The 23,658-nt window shown below is 42.6% G+C and overlaps 1 protein-coding gene across 2 annotated transcripts in view; it reads right to left on the bottom strand.

Moving 5' to 3' along the window:
• The window catches only part of RABGAP1L (RAB GTPase activating protein 1 like), a 595,387-nt gene that overhangs the window by 178,561 nt on the left and 393,168 nt on the right, over window positions 1-23,658 (bottom strand). For both annotated transcript variants that reach the window (XM_073593438.1, XM_073593437.1), the window contains exons 15-16: window positions 20,245-20,319; window positions 6,005-6,130 (exon numbers count right to left, since the gene is read on the bottom strand). In XM_073593438.1, coding sequence (XP_073449539.1) covers window positions 6,005-6,130; window positions 20,245-20,319 — 201 coding nt within the window. The remainder of the gene's footprint in view (window positions 1-6,004; window positions 6,131-20,244; window positions 20,320-23,658) is intronic.

Here is a 23,658-nt window from a genome sequence, read left to right as displayed (position 1 = left end):
TTGCGCGGTTGTGCGACGTTGTACCCAAACAAAATTGACGTCCTTTTTTTCCCCACAAATGGAGCTTTCTTTTGGTGGTATTTGATCACCTCTGCTGTTTTTATTTTTTGCGCTATAAACAAAAGAAGAGCGACAATTTTGAAAAAAACACAGTATTTTTTACTTTTTGCTATAATAAATATCCCAATTTTAAAAAAAAAAAACAAATTTTTTCCTCAGTTTCGGCCGATACGTATTCTTCTACATATTTTTGGTAAAAAAAAAAAATCGCAATAAGCGTATATTGATTGGTTTGCGCAAAAGTTATAGCGTCTACAAAATACGGGATAGATTTATGGCATTTTTAAAAAAAAATTATTTATTTATTTTTTTTACTAGTAATAGCGGCGATCGCAATTTTTTTTCGTGACTGCGACATTATGGCGGACACTTTTGACACAGTTTTTGGGACCATTCACATTTATACAGCGATCAATGCTATAAAATTGCATTGATTACTGTATAAATGTGACAGGCAGGGAAGGGGTTAACCACTAGGAGGAGAAGAGGGGTTAAATGTTTCCTAGGGGAGTGATTCTAACTGTAGGGGGAGGGGACGCACAAGGGGAGGAGACCGATCAGTGTTCCTCTGTACTGGGAACACAGATCGCTCTCCTCTCAACTGACAGGGCGTGGATCTGTGTGTTTACACACACAGATCCACGGTCCGGCCCGGTTAACGGGCAATCGCGGGTGCCCGGCGGACATCGCGGCCGCCGGGCACACGCACCGGGTCCAGAGCAACGCGGCGGGTTGCGCGCCCCCTAGACGGCCCAGGAAGCCCAGGCCGTCATACGACGTCCACCCAGGATGGGAGAAACCCATCTGTGGACATCATTTTACTATGGCCGGGTAGGGAAGTGGATATATATATATATATATATATATACATATATATATACAGTATATATATATATATATATATTTTTTTTTTTTTTTTAATACATTTTTTTTCTTTTTTTACGATGCATACTGTGACCAAAGCAACACAGTGTTAACATAGTAACACTGTACAATTCTTTACTGAATAAAAAAAGATTAATTCACGGTTTACTACTGTTATTAGCTGTGATTGGCCACAGCTAATCATATGGCACAGATGGGCCGTGATTGGCCCTGTTAGTACCATGTGATCACTGTGACCAATCACAGCAAGCAACACAAATGTACACAATGAATGGCATGAATGGAAGCCATCCACTGTTAACAACTGCCTGCAGTGATTGATCACAGCGATCACATGGTACCGGCAGCAACAGATCGCACCGCAGCGTGGCCCTTGGGGTGCGTTCTGGGAGGATGTCATATGATGTCCACCCAGAACAAGAGAGCTATAGTCAAATGATGGCCGGGCGGCAACTGGTTAAAGTTGACCTCTCTTCCCCCGCTGGAGGCTCCATTTTTCTGGGAAAGTGTTCCACAGAATTTGTGCTCTTTCAGTCAAGAGAGCATTTGTGACGTCAGGTAATGATGTTGGACAAGAAGACCTGGCCCACAATCAGCGTTCCAATTCATTCCAAAAGTTTTCAGTAGGGTTGAAGTCAGGGTTCTATGCAGACCCCTTGAGTTCCCCTACACTAAATTCACCAAACCATGTCTTCATGCACTTTTCTTTGTGCACCAAAATCAAAAAGACCTGGCCCACAATTCGTGTTCTAATTCATTTCACATGTTTTCAGTTAGGTTGAAGTCAGGGTTCTGTGCAGACCCCTTGAGTTCCCCTACACTAAATTCATCAAACCATGTCTTTATGTACTTTTCTTTGTGCACTAAAGTCAAGAAGACCTGGCTCGCAATCAGAGTTGCAATTTATCTCAAAAGTGTTAATCAGGGTTGAGGTTAGGACTCTGTGCAGTCCACTCAAGTTCCTCCACACCAAAATCATCAAACTATGGATTTTTGAACCCAGGTCATTGCACAGAAGCACAACCATACTGAAACAGAAAAAGGCCTTTTCCGAACGGTTATCACAAGGTTGAAGGCGCGCAATTTTCTAACATGTCTTTGTATGCTGCATTATCCTTCACTGGGACAGCTGAACTCCATAATTGGGAGTCTGCATACTTTTGGCTTTATAGTGAAGATACATTGGTCAGGTGTCCACAAGGATTTGGCTATTTACCTTATAGCACAGGGGTCTTCAAACTATGGCCCTCCAGTTGTTCAGGAACTACAATTCCCATCATGCCTAGTCATGTCTGTGAATGTCAGAGTTTTACAATGCCTCATGGGATGTGTAGTTCCGCAACAGCTGGAGGGCCGTAGTTTAAAGATCCCTGATATAGCGTATCAATATATTTCTAAAAGTAAAATGAACAATTTAACGGCATTCTTTTAGGCACTGAAAGCCACAAAAGAATGACATGACACTCACTATGTCTCGTATATAAAAACCTCTGCTCATCTCACAATAGCACAATGCCAGATTAAGGAATCCAAGCCCTGCTGCTTTCTATCTGGCTTGTGCAACTTAAAGAAATCCAGGAGTAAACATTGGCAGCACAGAAGAGAAATCCATGCTGGAAAATATCAACAGTGACATCCAGGCTGTTTATTATGCAGAATGAGAGCGAAGGGAAACAGATGGCCATTCCTTTAAGGAAAGGTTTAGAGTAATATTGACAGCAGCATTAGTGGGGCCGTGTGTCTGCATATGGAAACACAAGTGTTTAGTATACAAACCCAATAGGGAAAAAGTAAACTCTCCTGTGAATAGGTAATAACACCTTTTGTGTAAATTTGGCATCTTCTCTCCAGGTACATTACCTACAATAGATTGCTTTGTGAATAGAAATATTTTTTATAAAATCTCAATGCAAAAGTCATATATTGGGAGAGAAAAAGTAATCTACTTCTAGAAAAGTTAATTAATAGCAGCTGCATACAAGTGTATGTAATGAAGTGAAGGGGAAGGGCAGAGGAGCTGGGCCAGCACAGACAGTAATTAGATATTTCCAAAAGAGGAGAGGGCTATGACATACAAGGAAATTGAGTAGTCACAATTTTCTAGCAAGTTTAACCACTTGCAGACCGCTCCATGCACATATATGGTGACAGGGCGGCCGCTCTGCGCCGGATCACGTACATGATTCGGCATGTCTGGGTAGGGGGAACGCGCACGCTGCCCGCTGCCCCATCTGTGCTGTGATTAAGTACAGCACAAGTTTGTTAGCCAGTCCCAGCCATGATTAATGGCAGGGACCTGCTGATCGGCTTAACGAATCACAGTACAGAGCCCTGTGTTTACGAACAACCCAGGGCTCATTGTGACTGTTTTCCCACTGCAAAGAAGGGAGAAAAATCAGCTGCATTGATTAGTAAAAGCGGCACACATTACACATTGTTAGGCACACAGTTAACCACTTGATTGTCCTTAGGTGTTAACACCTTCCCAGCCAGTGTCATTAGTACAGTGACTGTGTATAGTATTAGCACTAACCAAACAGAGGGAGAATCCTGCGCACTACATGCAAGCAGTCCCTGATGGGTGACAGACTGAAGGGGCATAGGAGCAGTCAATGAGGATAAAAATCCAGTTTGCTCAAATAGTGGCAGCCCCTGTAAAGGAGCTAGAAGAAATTCTGCAAAGGAATGCTTACTTTTTGCTGCTACTAAAGTACCTACCTGCTACACTTAGGCCCCTTTCACACTGGGGAGGTTTGCAGGCGGTATTGCGCTAAAAATACCGCCTGAAAACCGCCCCTAAACAGCCTCCACTGTTTGTTCAGTGTGAAAGCCTGAGGGCTTTCACACTGAAGCGGTGCGCTCGCAGGACGGTAAAAAAAGTCCTGCGAGCCGCTTCTTTGGAGCGGGGAAGGAGCGGTGTATTCACCGCTCCTAAACCGCTCCTGCCCATTGAAATCAATGGGACAGCGCGGCTATACCGCGGTAATACCGCGGCTATAGCTGCGCTGTACGAGCGGATTTAACCCTTTTTCGGCCGCCAGCGGGGGTTAAAACCGAACCGCTAGCGGCCGAATACCGCTGCAAGAACGACGGTACAGCAGCGCTAAAAATAGCGCTGTTGTATCGCCGACGCCCCCACCGCCCCAGTGTGAAAGGGGCCTTAGATTCTGCTTCTCTCTCTCCTCTTCATATAGTATTAGCACTGATCACTGTAATAATGTCACTGGTGATGTCAGTGGCAATTTGTCAGTTCCCACCCAGTGTCAATGTCAGATTGCCTGTCGGACTATCACAGTCCCACTATAAGTCACTGATCAGTGCCATTACTAGTATTATAAAAAAAAATCCAGTAGTATATACACCATCATTTGAAAATGCTATAACGTTCACACAAACTAATCAATATACACTTATTGGGATTTTTTTTACCAAAGACATATAGCAGAATACATTGAAGAAATCTGATTTTTTTTTCTTTTTTTTTTTACACGTTTTATAGCAAAAAGTAAAAAAAAATATATATGTATTTTTTTTTTAAATGTTTAGACTTTTTTGTTCATATAATAAAAACAAAAAAACCAGTGGTGATCCAATACCACCAAAAGAAAGCTCCACTTGTGTGAAAAAAAATACATTAATGTAATTTGGGTACAGTGTTGCATAACGATGTAATTACCAGTTAAAGTAACACAGTGCTTAACAGCAAAAAAAATGGCCTGGTTAAAAAGGGGGTAAAACCTCGTGGAGGTCAAGTGGTTAAGGCACATTGCAAGCCAATAAAAAATAATTTAAAAAAAAGGGAAAACACAGCACTGGAAGTGCTTGCAGCTTCTTTTATTTTATCTGAAATGTTTAGGTTGGTGATGGGGTCTCTTTAACCGCTTCCACACCACCTACCGCATATATACTGCAGCAGGGCGGCCCGGCTGTGCAAAATCACGTACCTGTATACTGATCACAGTATTGGTGTCACTGGTCCCCAAAAAAGTGTCACTTGGTGTCCAATTTGTCCACCGCAATGTCACAGTCCCGCTAAAAATCGCTGACCGCCTCCATTACTAGTAAAAACAATAATTAAAAAAAAAAAAGTCCCTAAATATATTCCATAGTTTTTGGATGCTATAACTTTTGGCCAAACCTATTAATATACACTTATTTGGATTTTTTTTTACCAAAAATATGTAGCAGAATACATATTGGCCTAAATTGATGAGGAAATTAGTTTTTCTACATTTTTTTATTGGCAATGTTTTATAGCAGAAAGTAAAAAATATTGTTTTTTATTCAAAAGTGTCGATCTTTTTTTTGTTTATAGCGCAAAAAAATAAAAACAGCAGAGGTGATAAAATACAACCAAAAAAAAGCTCTATTTGTGGGGAAAAAAAAGGACATATATTTTATTTGAGTACAATGTCGCATGACCGCGCAATTGTCAGTTAAAGCAACGCAGTGCTGTTTTGCAAAAAAATGGCCTGGTCAGGAAGTGGGTAAAACCTTCCGGAGCTGAAGTGATTAAGTAAGCTAGTGGTATTAGTCATAACTGGACTTAGTATATAAGAATACTGCTCATCCAGCTGGTTTCCTCTGATTTAATGGGATCATACCCCAGCATTTATAGCCACATGGGTAACTCCGTCACCCTAATCCAATAACTATTTTGTTATGAAATGCTTCAAGGCAAAAGTGGACTGTCAAAAATATCAACATCTTGACCTTACAATTAGGGCACTTTTTTTGTGTAAACTATTTCAGGCCTTTTGGGACTGCAGATGTTGCTGTAATTTGCTATTTGGAAATAAACCTCTTGTGTTTTTGGCAGTCAATGTATGGAAATTCTTTTCCTTCATATGTTGGACTTAGCAGCCAAGCAAGGCTGAGGTATTGGCGGCATGCCACAGATGGATGTAGGCTGCATCCCCAAGTAGCAGCAAATCCTTTGTTGCTGAATGACACCAGGTGTCAATCAACCCCCAAAAACTGAGGACATCTAGTGGAGAAAATGATTTACTGGAGGGGATGACGGGAAAAGCCTGGAGATGGACTTTAATACAAAACTCACTTGCAGGAGATGTTCAAGCTGGTAAAACTTGCAATGAAGATCTTCAAAGTTATTCTTGTAAAGGTTTCTAAACTGGTAGTCAAACATAATCCGGACCAGCACACAGAATGCCTGCTCCTCTGGCATCTGCACAGGATCAATAGGAAAAATAACAAAGGTCCATAATTATTGCTAGCAATTATTATTATTATTATAATACAGGATTTATATAGCGTCGACAGTTTTACGCAGCGCTTTACAACATTAGGGCAGACAGTACAATTACAATACAATTCAATACAGGAGGAATCAGAGAGCCCTGCTCGTTAGAATTTACAATCTAGGAATCAAATATCCCTGTGGCACTAATGTTGTCATATTGTCAAACATTATAATAATTTTTATGTACAGTCCAGTTTCTTGTGCCTTGATTGTACAACTGACTAAATATGTACAGTCCAGCTTCAAAGCACTGGAAAAAAGTATGACTGCTCTGATACCCATGTCCTCGAACCAATGATATGCATGCATTCATTAAAAAAAAGACTTGTGTGTAAGAAGGGGTAAAAGTTGGCACAAGGACTATAATTGTACAATCCTGAGAAAATCCAGGCTAAATTACATATACCTTAAAGGGGTTGTAAACTTATGTGTTTTTTCACCTTAATGCATCCTATGCATTAAGGTGAAAAAACACCTGGCAGTAACCGGCCCCCCAGCCCCCCGTTTTACTTACCTGAGCCCTAGAACTTGACCCACGGGGATGCGCTGTCTCTCTGCACGGGGTTCTCAGCTCTTGATTGGATAGATTGATAGCAGCGCAGCCATTGGCTCCCACTGCTGTCAATCAAATCCAATGACGCAGGCCCTGGGGGACGGGGCAGAGTCCAGCATTCGGCCTCTATTGACGCCGAGTGCTGTACTTGGGAGCGTGCCCGCAAGGTAACCCCTCCGGAGAGCGCTTCTCCCAGGGGGTTATCTGATGTGGGGAGCAGCCGCAAGAGCCGCCGAGGGACACCAGAAGAGCAGGTTCAGGGCCACTCTGTGCAAAATGAGCTGCACAGTGGAGGTAATAATGATATGTTTGTTATTTAAAAAAAAAAAAAAAAAACGAACCCTTACAATCACTTTATATAGAATATATCTAACGTACTCAGCAGCTTTGTTCTACAGCCCAGTGTGATATTTACAATTCTTCTGTGTCATGTCTGTCCCAAAACACACCAGGCCTTACACTATTGTTCAGTGTAGTTTTTTTATTTATTCAAGTGTGTCAAATAAGATACAGTGGAACCTCGGATTGCAAGTAACGCGTTTAACGAGCATTTCGCAATACGAGCACTGTATTTTTAAAAATCGTAACTCGGTTTGCGAGTGTTGTCTTGCAAAACTAGCACGATACAGGCCAAAGCAGTGTGCAGTACTGTTTTTGGCCTGAGGTGAGGGGCGCTGGAGCCGAACGTCACGTTCGGAAATGCACGGAAAGGCCAGAGTACAGCACGGCTGACCTCAGCAAATCTCGGGTAGGAAAGTCTTTCACATGCGGTATTGCAAATTATTTTAAGTTCCATTGACTTCAATGGGAAAACTCGCTTTGATATGCGAGTACTTTGGATTACGAGCATACTCCTGGATTGGATTATGCTCGTAATCTGAGGTTCCACTGTATTTCTGTGCTGCTCTGCGGAGAGGAAGCTTAGAGGGAGATTAGCAGGGAGCTGGTCTACTCAGACTATGGCTCTGAATGTTCCTTCCTTCCTCTGCCTATGTGGAGGAGGGGTGTGTGGCTTTCCTCCATTTAGCTCTTACACAGTGGAAGCCCAGACTCCCCACTCACCCCTATGTTCTGCTGAAAGAGGAAGAAAGATTTCTAACACGATCTGCATTTTCCAAAGAGTGTAGAAAGGGAAATACATCAGATATACAACCAAATCTTATGTAGGGAGATTTGTTTCATCTCTGTGTATCATCTGAGGTTATTCACTTCACTGGGTATATCTGAGGGTTTACAACCACTTTAAGTGTGTAAAGCACACCAATTACCACCAAGCATTTGGGGTACACACTCCCCAGACAGTAGGACCTCACAAGCAGAGTGTCAATCAGTGTTCATTTTGGCGTCAAATTTTGAAACCGTTTTGGTCATTTTAGTTTTAGTCGCATTTCAATCATCTGCAATTATTTTAGTCATAAAAATCTGCAGTACATTTTAGTCAACTAAAATCTAGTACTAAATTGCAATGCATTATTTAAGCATTTCTCTAGAATTTCCAAACTCATTATATACTCCTAGAGTACAAAAAAAACAGGTTATCATTTATGGTATTAAGGTTTGAACAAACTACACAGATTACACACAGATTAAGCCATTATATAATGTCTTTATAAGTAAAACCAAGTATCGTTACAAGAATATTGCCTTTTTTGACAGATGTGTAACGTTAAAAAAAACAAAACTCTATTGCACAGTGCTCTGCACAGTCTGAGGAGCCCTGTAATGCGCACAGTGCTCTGCATGGTCTGAGGAGCCCTGTAATGTGCACAGTGCTCTGCATGGTCTGAGGAGGCCTGTAATGTGCACAGTGCTTTGGACTGTGGTCTGGGGAGGCCTATAATACGCACAGTGCTTTGGACGGTGGCCTGAGGAGGCCTGTAATGCACACAGTGCTCTGGATGGTGGTCTGTGGAGGCCCGTAATGCACACAGTACTTTGGACAGTAGTCTGAGGAGGCCTGTAATGCGCACAGTGCTCTGGACGGTGGTCTGTGGAGGCCTGTAATGCACACAGTGCTCTGGATGGTGGTCTGTGGAGGCCTGTAATGCACACAGTGCTTTGGACAGTAGTCTGAGGAGGCCTGTAATGCGCACAGTGCTCTGGACGGTGGTTTGTGGAGGCCTGTAATGCACACAGTGCTTTGGACAGTAGTCTGAGGCCTGTAATGCGCACAGTGCTCTGGACGGTGGTCTGAGGAGGCCTGTAATGAACACAGTGCTAAGCACGCCACACTACTAAGCACGCTGCAGTTGCTACCTTGCTTGCTGGGAGGGAAAATTGACAAAATTAACACTGGTGTCAATACACGCTTGTTTCCACTAAGGGAAAATTCATCCCTAAGTGCCGGTTCACACAGGGGCAACTTGTCAGGCGACCTAGCCGCCTGACAAATCGCCTACCGTTCTGTACTACGCAACCGTTCTAATAGGAGCGACGCAAGTTGCTCCGACTTAGAAAAAGGTTCCTGTAGTATTTTTGGGGCGACTTCAGGCGACTTGCATTGACTTCTATACATACGTCATTTTGCAAGTCGCCGCTGAAGTCGTGTGCAGGTTGCCTCGGTGAGGCGACCTGCAAGTCGTGCCACCCCTGTGTGAACCGGCACTAAGGATGGTAGCCGTTCACTCTCTCACATCGAAAGAAAAAACAGCTTCACAGAGTGTGACATTTATAAAAATATATAACAGATACAGCATGTAACATCAGTCCACTAGCTCCAACCAATGCATTTTGCCTTATGGGATGTTATCAGGGGCCGATGATCCATTGTAAGTTATGATAAAGACAAATCAACACTCGCGCTAGGTGAAAACCGTGACAAACTATATATAACAAAGAATTAAAAACCTGCAGCTGCTCTCTACTAGGTGTTAATTCACCTCAAATGACAATCAAAATAATAATAATACAGCGCTTACAGTTGGTGATAATATAATAGTGACAAAAGTCAATAACAAAAACAGTCTCTTATAAAGTGCTCGTGCTCCAAAAAAACATATTGAAAGTGCTGAAGTGCTTCATGTACACTTCCTTACACCAGTAACAAGCGTGTTTGACCCCAAGACTGCAAAGCTGAGGGTCCACTTCTTCTGGTGAGTGGGGACATGAGAGGGGAGTGTGGCACACGACACAGCATGTCTACATGAAGCACTTCAGCAATTTCAATATATTTTTTTGGCGCACCGAGACTGTTTTTGCTATTGACTTTTGTCACAATTATCACTAACGGTAAGCTCTGTATTATTATTATTATTTTGATTGTAAGTTATTGCGACTTCATTTATTTTACTTGTACTTGATTTTAATAAGTATAGCTATGGTATCACAGTATTTGGAGAATACGGTTCCTGTTTTTTCCTGCGGTGTGGGAGTAGACTGCTACCATCCTTAGGGATTGGGGATGCTGTAAAGCTTCAGTGAGAGAGTTTTTCTCTTCATGGAAACAAGCGTGCATTGACCTCTGTGCATGTGAGGTCCTACTGTCTGGTGAGTACGTTCCCCGAGTGCTTGGTGGTGACTGGTTTGCATTACACACTTTTCTTTATGAGCTTCACTGCACAGATCTCTCCATACAACAAAGGACTGATTTATGGGATACTTATATTGGACAAAATGTCGTCGCCAGATGATTTTAGTTGCATGCTATTCCAGTTCAGAGACTATTAGGTTATCAAGCCAGGGTCGTAATGGAAGTCCTAATGTTTGCTCCATTAAAAGCCAAAGGTCAGCAGCAGCCGTCTTATTTGTGTACTTACAGAATCACTTTAACCTCTTGCCAATCAGCCGCCATCATGCTGAAGCAGGTCGGCTCTCCTGCGCAAACCGCTGTAGGTGTACGTCGGTCTTTGCATAGAAGATAGTCCACCGGTGACCAGCGTTTGCGGTGTAGAGGCAGAATGGGGAACTGCCTATGTAAACAAGGTGATTCCCCGTTCTGCCAGATGACATGTCAGAGATCTTCTGATCCCAGTGATCGGGAACAGTGATCTCTGTCATGTCCCTGGTAGCCACACCCCCCCAAAGTTAGAACACACCCTGAGAACACACTTAACCCCTTGATTGCCCCCTAGTGTTGACCCCTTTCTTGCCAGTGTCATTTTTACATTGATCAGTGCATTTTTATAGCACTGATCAATGTAATAATGTCACTGGTCCCCAAAAAGTGTAATTTGGGAACAGATTTGTACGCCTCAATGTCGCAGTCCCGCTAAAAATCGCAGATCGCCGCCATTACCAGTAAAAACAATAAAAAAATAAATAAAAGTCCCTAAATCCATCCCATAGTTTGTAGATGCGATAACTTTTGCGTAAACCAATCAATATCCGCCTACTATTTTTTTTTAACCAAAAATATATAGAAGAATATATATTGGCCTAAACTGATGAATACATTTTTTTTTTATATATTTTTGGATATGTTTTATAGCAGAAAGTAAAAAAAATTTTTTCAAAATTGGCGGTCTTTTTTTTGGTTATAGCGCAAAAATAAAAACTGCAGAGGTGATCAAATATCACAAAAAGAAATCTCTATTTGTGGGAAAAAAGGACATTTTGTTTGGGTACAGCGTTGCACGACCACGCAATTGCCAGTTAAAGCGACGCAGGGCCGTATCGCTAAAAAAGGCCTGGTCATTAAGGGGACAAATCCTTCCGGGGCTGAATTGGTTAAAGAAACAAGTTCACTTTAATTATCCCTCCCCTATAGCACATATTCCCCATTCCTTCACTCTCCTGCCACTCCATTCAGCAGCGAGAAGCAGAGGAGCAGGAGAAGACACCCTGTGGAAACAAACTGACTCAAGGTGTAGCCTACACATGACTATGAATTCTCCCCGTGCGACTGCACTGGTGCTTAGTGATTGGCCCAGGTCAATCACATGGAAGGAGTCCATATCCAGAAGTAACAGGTATTTTTTTTGCTTCCGGCAGTAAGGAAAAAAGTTGAATATGCGCTGCAGAGGAGAAGGGGATTAAAGCAAAGCTCAGGTTTGCTTTGGATGATCATATGCTGCAATTAGTCCTAACAAAAGCTAAAGAAACTAAAATAAAAACACTGTAATTTGCTTTGTACTCCAAGAAAGTCTGTTGCGGCTGCTGCCTTCTTTTCCATTTTATTTTTAGATCTGATCATCTCTTTAGATAAAAGTACAGACAAGAAAAATAATATGAGAGGGCAGCCCAGACAACATGATGTCTTTGCCTGTGTGTTCATTGTCTCCTCTGCTGATTCTGTTCAGTAAAAGCTGGTTGAATCTCATATAAAACCCTAATACAAAAGAAAGAAACATTTAGAGTGTGGCAAGCACAAGGGCAGCCAGGGGTTGCTTCTTGCCTCTATCATCATACAGACATTGTGACAACAATTTCAGAGAGGAGAAAAGGTATTTACGGGTGTCACCCCAGGTTGCCTGATCTGAAAAGTATTTGAAAAACGCAATCAAAGCAATAGCTTTCTAGGAAGTAGCTGTGAGAAAGGCCAATCTGCTTTCTAGAAGCCATAGAAATTTTTTTTTCAGTGCTGCAAACTGCTGATTAATGGGGATACAGAGCAGGGTGACCGCCACTGGTACACAAGCCTGTGCAACTGCAAGATTGTTCTCTTCTGAGCTGAAAAGAAAAAGTCTTTTAACCTCCCTGGCAATATGATTATGTCAGATTTTTGATGTTGAAAGTGGTACGCTTGTTTTCCATCAAAATTTGGCGTTTTATATTGTAGGCCTGTAATCCTTAGGAATAACTCACCTAAATCTGTCCAAACAAGAGTCTGGTAGACATCGCCGGTATGACAAGATTTGAAACACAAAATCATAAATTATAACATAATAAATAACTATAAATAATAACAAATAATGTAATAATAATACATTTTATTCAATAAATTTTAGTCAATAACAATCAAATCAAACACTGAAAAGTTTTTGTCCAAACGGGGGCAATATTACTAGTCATATTGCTTCAGTAAACATCCAGGGTATGATAAATTTTGAAATATGGGACTGCACAAAGTCCGACATCACAATCAGGACAATGGAACCTGGTTTCCTTTCGGATTTTCTTTCCACTGTCATCACGCTTTGAGCAACAGAAATGAGATTGATTGCCCCATCAATGTATAAAAAATATTGATTGCACTCATCAAATGTATAAAAAATATTCTTTAATGTAATGGATTAAAATACCACATATGAAGAAGATGCAAAACATGTGCTACCTGAAAAATTCACCATTGAATGTATAATAACATAAAAAATACAACATAAATGCCCAATTGGGCATTTGGCCATTTATGTTGTATTTTTGATGTTTATTATATATTCAATGGTGAATTTTTCAGGTAGCACATGTTGTGCATCTTCGTCATATGTGGTATTTTAATCCATTACATTAAAGAATATTTTTTATACATTTGATGAGTCGTGGTCCATATAAAGTCCCAACAAGGGGACAATCAATCTCATTTCTACTATAAGGGATGGGACCACCATGCTCTATATCAGGGGTCTCAAACTGGTGGCCCTCCAGCTGTTGCAGAACTACAATTCCCATGAGGCATTGCAAGGCTGACAGTTACAAGCATGAGTCCCATATGCAAAGGAATGATGGGACTTGTAGTTCTGCAACAGCTGGAGGGCCACCAGTTTGAGACCCCTGCTCTATATGATATGATGGGAGCCTCCATTTTGTCTTTGAGCAACTAACCACACACATCCTTGTGGGTGCTGAATTTTTCTCAGTTGGTGGGATGTAGCTCATGAAGTAAAGACCAGTCAGGCGTTCCGGGTTGACAACACCAACAGCACAATGTACAGCTCTATTCTCAGCCATTGGTGGTTGGTGGTTCAGCACGATCAGTTCGGTAACTTTCCAAACAAATTCAGCATGAACCACAGGCTTGTCACTCTTTATTTTGAGCAGAATGTAGGCATTCCACAAGCATTGCTCAAGAAGATGCCTGAAGATCTTCTTGTAATATTTTTTTGTTGTTTTCTCTGTGCTGGATAAAATGTCATTGCTTTGTCGGCTCAGTCAACACCTCCCATGGTGTTGTTGTAGTCTATCACTACCTGTGGCTTCATGATGTCTTTCCCACCTTTTATGTGTATTAGGACAGTGGAGGTATTATGGATTGTACTTATTAGGCACACATCTTTTTTGGCACGTCATCGCAGTGCCATCATTTTGCCTTTCTGCCAGGCAACCATTTCTCCTGTCTTGAGCCAAAGATTGGCGGCATGTCATTTTAGTTAGCCCTAAGAGTTCCATAGGCATCCGTTTTGTTCTGCAGAAGGAACTCAAAGTTCAGGAGATGTGTAAAAGTTGTCTGTAGTTACACAATAGCCCTGATTTAGCAATGGCTCAATCAGTGAAAAAACGGAAGATGTTGCTATTCCATAATTACTGTATTTTGGGTTGAATTTGGTTCCTTTCCCAGTGTATAGGACAGAATTTCAAATGTAGCCAGTTACCATAGCATGAAGGATTTTATGCCAAATTGTGCTCTTTGATGCCATATAGTGTATCCAGCTGAGCCTTCCCTTGTAGGCCATTAGACTTTCATCTATGCTGATGTCTCTATCTGGCACATAGCTTTGTTGAAAATTCTTCTGAATCATTTGATATACTTCCCAAATTTTCTTGGGTTTTGGTGCTGGATGAGTAGTTTCAGCAAGTTCTTCATTGTTTTCAAAGTGCAAATACTTAATTATCAGGGAAAATTTGTACTCTGACATGACCGTGCCAAGAAATGGAGTGGTGAGCAATTTATTGGTTGTCCAATACCGCTTCTGCAGGGGTTTCCCCACCACTCCCTGAAGAATTATTAGGCCCAGTAATTTCTAAATGTCCTCTTTGGTCACTGGTTCACACTGTCTGCTCCTTGAAAACTTCTGATGCGTAACAGCTTGTTGCTCTTGGCACCGATTTGTCTCCGTAACTATTTTTTCAATAACCTCATCAGTCAAAAATAGTTGTAGATATGCCAAGGAGCTGTCATCTTCAACATCCACTTTCATACCAGGTGCTCCAGTAAATGGGAATCTTGGGGGTGCTGCACGATCCGTACCACAGTCAATAGAGCACCAAGTCCGCACATCACTGAGCTCAGTCACAGGATCATTGCTGAAATGTTTTTCGGTGTATGATGACGAATTTCCCTACGAATCACTAGCACTCAATTCTGCAAGTGATTCTATATCGACATCGCTGTTTTCCAGCAGGTCATAACTGCTTTTGATGTAGAGGCACGCTTGGATGCCATGGTCGTGCTCCAGTTTCCAGGCAGAAAGTACAGTAAAACTGCAGGTAAGGGCACTGGACAAAGCACTGGGGGGGCAAGCTGAGGTCAAATGATTTGATACAGTAATGTAATCCAATAAGATTACAATGTATTGTGTGTGTGTTGTGTTTTACACATTTTGAATCTGCCGCTGGTTCCACCCCCCTGCGTCGCAACGCTCACAGGGAAGGGAAGCCGGAGCACACACAGTATCGGCCACCGGACACAGCGGGAGTACATCGCTGAATCCCAGGGACAAGGTAAGTCACTACTTCCAGGATCCAACGATGCAATCCCGAGTGTGGCTCGGGGTTACCGCTAAGGAGTATTGGTACTGAAATTTCACCCCCAGCCGCACTCGGGAATACCGCTAAAGAGGTCAACAGTACTCTAAATTTGCAGTTAGATATTTACAAAAGACAGACAAAAATGTGGAAGCCACACAGCGGGAAAAACAAACCATGCAAGAGTCTCTGACTGCTTAGTGAAATAAAGAAAATAAAGAATACAACCAGAATGAAGCTTTCCTTTTTTTAAAATGACAAATGAAAGAAAAGATTCTAATAGTATGTAATCAACATATAGTATACTGCCAAAAAGTATTGGGGCGCCTGCCTTAACACGCACATGAACTTTAATGGCATCCCAGTCTTAGTCCATAGGGTTCATTTTTGAGTTGGCCCACCCTTTGCAGCTATAACAGCTTCAACTCTTCTGGGAAGGCTATCCACAGCATCCCAAAGTTGTTCTATCGGGTTGAGATAAGGACTCTATGCAGGCAAATCAAGTTACTCCACACTATATTGCCAAATGTATTGGGCCACCCCTCCAAATCATTTGGTGGAGGGGGGTTATGTCGTGGGGTTGTTTTTAAGGGCTTGGGCTTAGTCCCTTAGTTCCAGTGAAAGGAACTCGTAAGGCGTCAACATACCAAGACATTTTGGACGATTTCATGCTCTCAACTTTGTGGGAACAGTTTGGGGATGGCCCCTTCCTGTCCCAACATGACTGCACACCAGTGCACAAACAAGGTCCATAAAGACAAGGATGAGTGAGTTTGGGGTGGAGGAACTTGACTGGCCTGCACAGAGTTCTGACCTCAATCCGATAGAACACCTTTTGGATGAATTAGAGCCGAGAGTGCGAGCCAGGCCTTCTGGTCCAACACCAGTGCTTGATCTCACAAATGCGCTTCTGTAAGAATGGTTAAACACTCCCATAGACACTCCTAAACCCTGTGAACAGCCTTCCCAGAAGAGTTGAAGCTGCTATAGCTGCAAAGGGTGGGCCAATGCAATATTGAACCCTATGGACTAAGACTGGGATGTCATTAAGTTCATGTGCGAGTAAAGGCAGGCATTCCAATACTTTTAGCAATATAGTGTATATCCAAAGCTAAAAGCTTTATTTTCCACTTTGAACAGGGTAGGAAATAGTTAAACCCCCACTGGAATTATCTGCCATCTGTGTCCCATTCGAGAGATTTCTCTTCACATCCTGTCCTGTAGACACAAAAGAAAGTCAAAGGAAATCTCTCCAAAGGGTCACCAGAAGTGACAGCTCGAAGTTTTGGGTTTTCCCTCACTTTCATTCTATTTGTCAAAGATCACTGGACAATAAAAAGAGAATTTATCCATGGGGGACAAAGAAGCAATAAAAAGCTTACAGGGGTCTAATCCTTTTCTACTTCATCTAAACCTGGCCACACATGGGTCAGTTTTTGTTCGTTCAACCAACGGGTTGAACAGAAAAAACTGACCCAATTCCCCCAGCCACACATTCGATATGGATGCAAAATCCTCACCAACTTTGTCATTGTATTCTGACAGCAGGACTCTCCCACCATCGCAATACACAGATCAGTGCTGCAGTGCTTTCCTGCGGCACTGATCAAGCAAAATATATTGCCAGGGCGGTTAAACAGAAGTCGATCTGTAGATTGGCTTATGTTCAACCACATTAGCCACACATGGATCGGAATTCTGCCCTGCTGAACCAGCCGAATTTTGATCCATGTATAGGCAGCTTTAAACTAAAAGAACACTTAAGCTTTAGATATACTTTAATGGGCTTTTCTCAGTAAGAAACAAACTTAACTTCAGATTTGCATTGTTGCTGTGAAGCTTAATTACTTTACTCAATATCAAGATATCAATTCTATGATTCTTAGCTCCACCCAACCATTATAGTCATTAGAGAGCAAAATGATGGTGTTATGCTCCCCCAGTGGATTCTTCATCGTGGACAATAAATAACTGGCAGATTCAGCTGAAAGAGATGGACACCCAAAGGCATAGCTATACATTAATAGTTAAAACAGAGAAAATGATGCAGCGGCTGCTAACTCAAGAGGTGCTCACACAGGATCCCCCACAGCAGAGCTGCATCGGACAATGGGATCCCCTGTGCTTGGTTATGTGACAAATGATCACATGAGCAGGCAACGTCTGGTAAAGTATTAGTGCACTCTGCACTTAAAGAACAACTTTTTTCCACACACTTTACATAGTTCATTTGGGCCAAGTTGGCCCAAACCAACTATGTCCTTCACTAGCATGTGAGGCCATTGGATGCGCGGTATAAACTGTATGTAGCTGAGGCTACACACAGCATACCGCACTGTGTTCTGTGTGCGAGCAAAGAAATCCTGTCTCATACCCGGAACACAGAAGAGTCCAGCGCAGCGGCGCTCAGCGCAAGCAATGTATTCTATCAACGAATAAAAAGCTTCCACTGATTGGCTGAGTCAGAGAGGCGGGCTGATGACGAATACACCGCTTGCTCTGAGTGCTGCTGTGGTAGACTGTTCTGTTTTCCGGGTATGAGATAGAAACAGAGACATAACTAGAATCTTCAGGGCCCCGATGCAAGAAACCGTGAAGGGACCCTCGGCTGGGGCCCTTTTTCACGGGCCTGCGACCCCTCCCCCGAAGCACGGTAGCGGAGCGCCAGGGCTCGGTCACAAGTGCGACCCTGGTAGTTCTGCCACTGGTGTCAGTATTTATTTTTTTATTATTACTTTTTAATATTTTTTTTTTTTTTTAGGAACCTCGTTTGGGGGGCTTTGGTGAGATATCGGGGGTCTAAACAGACCTCTGATGTTCCACCTTTAAAACATAGAAAGAAGATTGAGGACACAGCCCTCACAGCCCTTTCATACCGAGCCACCCATAGCGTCGGCGGTAAAACGCTGCTATTTTTAGCGGCGTTTTACCGTCAGATTAGCAGCGCATTTCGGCCGCTAGCAGGACGCTTTTACCCCCCCCCCCCCCGCTAGCAGCCGAGAAAGGGTTAAAACTGCCTGCAATGCGCCGCAATAGCAGCGTTTTGCCGGTGGTATCCCAGCACTGCCCCATTGATTTCAATGGGGAGCAGCGGTGAAGGAGCGGTAAACACACCGCTCCTTCACTGCTCCAAAGAAGCTGCTGACAGGACTTTTCCTGACGTCCTGCCAGCACAGCTCTCCGGTGTGAAAGCGCTCTGGCTTTCACACTGGAGACAATGCTGCAGCTGTTTGAGAGCGGATTGCAGGTGCTATTTTTAATGCTATAGCGCCTGCAAAACGCCCTCGGTGTGAAAGGGGTCTAAATCTCCATCTCTGCAGCCTCAGCTGCACAGAATCTTCCCTTTCTTTCACAAACTGACGCATGGTAAAGATAGTTCACTATGCCTCAGTTATGAATGAATGGAGTCAGTGATCGGTACCTATCACTGACTCTGTCCATTCAGAGAAGGAAGGGGCCGGTAAATTACATATTTCCTGACAAATGCCCTGGCAGTGCTGCGGGGGAGGAGGGGGGGGACAGGAGAGAGCACAGGGGCCCAGGGGGAGCAGAAAGAAGCTGGATAGGAGTGGCGAGGGGAGGCGTATAGAGGAATCAATCTGCCGAGATGCTGGGTGGGATCAGTGGCAGATGCTGGGGGTGGGGGGATGGGATCAGTGGCAGATGCTAGGGGAGGGGGGATCAGTGGCAGATGCTAGGGGAAGGAGGGGGATCAGTGGTAGATGCTAGGGGGGTAAAGTGGCAGATTCTGGGGGGGGTGGGATCAATGGCAGATGCTGGGGGGGGGATCAGTGGTAGATGCTAGAGGGGTAAAGTGGCAGATTCTGGGGGGGTGGGATCAGTGGCAAACATTGGGGGGGGGTTGCCTCTCGATGGCTATGGAGGTTTGCAGCTGCAAACTCCGTGGCTCTGGGTGAGCGGTCCGCTGTGCAGTTACTATGGCAGCATACAGTAATACACAGTGCAGCTGAGAACTCAATGGGCGGGGACGCTTGGTGAGCAGTCTGCTCTCCGATCATCGCCTCTGGGTAAATAGCAGAAGATCCTTCTGGCGGCGGGCCCCCCCCATACTGGCAGAACGCCAGGGCCCAGTCGCAAGCGTGACTGATGCGATCTGGTTGTTCCGCCACTAGATAGGAATTCTCGGCTCGCCCCCAGAACACAGTGCGGTATTCTGTGTGTAGCCTCAACTACATATACTTAATACCGCACATCCAGCGACCTCACAGATTAGTGAGGGACATTGTTTAGTTGGGCCAGCTTGGCCCAAACGAACCATGTAAAATGTGTAGAAAAATTGAGCTCTTTAAGGGAAGAAAATTCTTCCAGTTCTACAAAGGTAAAGTAGATCCAAACCTATTGATTTAATGGTTTCCTAAAACAGTTACATTCAAGGCGTGCTGTGACTGATAGCTGTCACAATTGCTTGTGCTCTCAACTGAGCTGTCAAGCGATCAAATGGCTAGTGTGATAACTGATACAGCACTATGGCAAGTGGAGATCAAACAGAGGTTAGAATGGCAGCTTCATTGGCTATATAGGATAGGAGGATTTAGTTCTGCTTTAAGCCCCCATAACTGTGTCACTACTTTACTCCAGAAGAGTATTTAAGGGAATAGCAGGAACTAGCCTGGGCTCCCTCGGGCAAGGGCCCAGTTGTAGCTGTAATTGCTGAAAATGTTGTCACTAGAATCATGAATAATAATCTAGGAGGTGAACTACACAAAGATATAAAACAGACATTCCAGCTTTATGTAGAGTAGACCTTTACATCAATGAGGAATCCAATTACCAAAGTGGTAGCACACTCTATGGGGAAGTGAACAAAGGAATAGTTAAATTCTCAGCAATGTCTCAGCATTTCCAACCTTCCATCATTTGCTGGAGAGCCTCCCCCGCTCCATGAATCACATTGCCTGTTACTCACATGAAGCAGAAGAACTGCAGCAAGAAAGCTCTGGCCCTGGCAGTAGCCAATATCCTCGTCATACAAAGAATAGGCCTGAAAAAGAAACAACAGATCAGAATAGCCATACAGAGATGATAAAAAGCCACGTCTGATTAATCAGATCAGCATCACACCTATATTATTAGTTACTAGAAGGTCTTTTTTTTAACTGTTGAATTTGGACCACTGGATTCCAACCAATGGCTCCCTCTAATGCCAGACACAAAGCTATCTCTAATGTTGCCCCTGGCAACCTTTTCTGCAGAAGATCAGTATCTGCGTGAACAACTGCTGCGTAATATACTTTGCATTAGTGAAAGCTACGACTTTCAGCACAGACAGTCGGTAAGAAAAACAACAATACCAATTTAATAAAAATATGAGTTTTTGCATTTTCCTACCGAATAAGGTTGTCAGTAAGGCTCAGAAACACAGATCAATTTTGGTTACTTATTTAGCATGGGCAGAAATTCCAGATTTTGTTTATCTAAATATACATAAATATATATATATATATATATATATATATATATATATATACATATACATACATACATACATACATATACACACAAACAGTGTGAATATAGTTTGGGGGTCAGAGGCAGCGCAGGGCTCAGACATCAGTAGTATGTACTGCAGGGTGTGTTGATCAGGAGTAAGTAGTGCAAATTGCAGAAGTCAGTAGTATGTAATGAAAAGTGGAGGGGCAAGGAGCAATGCGAGTGCAAGGGTCAGAAGAAACAAAGTAAGGCGGTTAGTAGTATGTACATAGAGTGCAGAGGACAGGAGTACCTAACAGAGCTCAAGGTGGTAAGTAGCCCAGTGGTAAGTAGCACAGCGCTCAGAAGTCAGTAGTATGTAATGAAAAGTGCAGGGGTTAGTAACACAGAATTATGCAAAGTCAGAAGTAACACAAAGTGCAGAGGTCAGAAATAAACACTCAATGCAGGGGTCATGAGTACGCGAGTGCAAAGGGTCACAATGAAAGTATAACTAAACCCAAGAACAAAAATGCAATATATTGTAGCTTACAATTCTTAGATATGGTAACTGCATTAATTTACTTTTCTTTCATTATTTTTCAAGCTAAAAAAGTGTTCAGCAAATACAGAAGATACCTGCCGATCTTCTATGAGCTACACCAAAGAATATCTTCCTTCCTAGCTATCTTCTGTAAACCACCAATTGCTCTGCCACCCATTCAACCACTTAATCTCTTTCTGAGATTTGTTGTTTACAAGTTAAAAACATTTTTTTTTGCTAGAAAACTACTTAGAACCCCCAAACATTATAATTTTTTTTTCGAACACACTAGAGAATAAAATGGCGGTCATTGCAATACTTTCTGTCACACCATATTTGCGCAGCAATGTTACAAGCTCATTTTTTAGGGAAAAAATACACTTTTTAGAATTAAAAAATAAGACAACAGTAAAGGTAGCCCAGTTTTTTTTATATTGTGAAAGATAATGTAACGTCAAGTAAATTGATACCCAACATGTCACGCTTCAAAATTGTGCCCGCTCGTGGAATGGTGACAAACTTTTTCCCTTAAAAATCTCCATAGGCTACGTTTAAAAAATTCTACAGGTTGCATGTTTTGAGTTACAGAGGAGCTCTAGGGCTATAATTATTGCTCTCGCTCTACCGATCGTGGAGATAATTCACATGTGTGGTTTGGACACTGTTTTCATATGTGGGCGCTAGTCACGTATGCGCTAGCTTCTGCACACGAGATCAGCAGGATGGGGCGCGTTTACAAATTTTTTTTTATATTTTCTTATTTATTTTACCTTTTATTTTTTACACTGTTCTTTTTTAAAAAAATGGTGTCACTTTTATTCCTATTACAAGGAATGTAAACATCCCTTGGAATGAAAAAAAGCATGACAGGACCTCATAAATATGAGATCTGGGGTCAAAAAGACCCCAGAACCCATAGTTACACTAAAATGCAATAAAAAAAAAATTAAATATCATTAAAAAAAAAATGTTGCTTTAAGAGCTATGGGCAGAAGTGATGTTTTGACACCGCTTCCGACTTGCAATCGTATGGAGATGGGTGGGGGCCATCTTCCCCTCACTCTTTTCCATACCAAGCCAGGGAGCAGAAGCGATCGCCTCCGCCGCTACCGAGGGCTCCAGTAAGCGGTGGAGGGCACCTGAGAGCGGCGGAAGGGGGAGCCCCCCCTCTCCTGCCACCGATAAAAGTGATCTTGCAGCGAATACGCTGCAGAGACCATTATTATTGGAAACCGGACCGCTCACTGAAGAAGAGGATATCGGGGTTATGGTAGCTAGCTGCTGCCATAACAAAGATATCCCTCTTAAAAGTGCCGACGTATATCGGCGTGAGCCGGTCCGGAAGTGGAGATGAAGAAATACAGACAAGTTTGCAGTCTATATCGAAGAGCAGCCTAAAGGGGACAACAATGGCTCCTTTCATAGATGCAGTGGATGAGAGATAGACACCCAAGGACAGGTGATATATGTAGGATTACCAGGTGAAAATAAAGCAAAAGAAGCTTGAAAAAAAATAAAACAAATGCAGCGACCACATCAAGGATTAGTAAGCTGCAATATATCATAATTTTGGCTTTGTGGTTAGTTATGTAATGCAAAGTTCAGCGGCCAGAAGTAATGCAGAGTTCAGTAGTATATAAACGCAGAGTGCTGGGGACAGTGGCCAGCATAGGCAATAGAATATACTGCATATAAAAATACAAGTACAGAGGGGCAGCCATATTTATTATATATACACAGTATAGGCTGTGCTTCCCGATTAGTAGTACTATGCAGTAAATGTGCATTGCTGTTGCTCCCTAAGCTTATGGCTTTAAAATTTTTATATAGCTTATTATATACTGATGCATCACGAGTGACAATAGGCTTTGATGCGCTTGTTGATAAAAGTGCTGGCACAAGGCCTTGCTCAAATTGATGGGATTAATATTTTTTTCAGCTTCTATGAGAGAAATTTGTATGGAACTAATCACACCATACAGTTTGACTTAATGTATTATTTCTCTGACACATAAGGATAATGCTGTGCAAAGATTTTAGGAGAGCTGTTAATCAAGCAGGTAGAATCAGACCACCCTCAGGACAATGGCGTTGTAGAGTGTTCCATTAGCTTTTATGCATGGCTTGGTAGAGCCGTGTGAATCTCTATAACCTATAAGTCTATTTAAACTCCAAGAATGAACTTCTCTTATTTGCTCCTTTTTTGCTCTATTAAATACATCATTGAAAGCATTTTGTTCTATCTGCTTGATAAAGGCAAAAAACCCATTGAACCTGCCAGAAATCATGTTAGCTAAAAGGTTCCTGTGCACTCTGCTTATACTGCGATCTTATTGGCTACATTGTTCACAGTTCTAGCGGAGGACT

This window comes from Aquarana catesbeiana, linkage group LG07 (assembly GCF_042186555.1).
Source record: "Aquarana catesbeiana isolate 2022-GZ linkage group LG07, ASM4218655v1, whole genome shotgun sequence".
In the NCBI taxonomy this organism is placed as follows: Eukaryota; Metazoa; Chordata; class Amphibia; order Anura; family Ranidae; genus Aquarana; species Aquarana catesbeiana.
The sequence above is the reverse complement of the archived record's forward strand: the minus strand, read 5'-3'. Positions and strand labels throughout refer to the sequence as shown.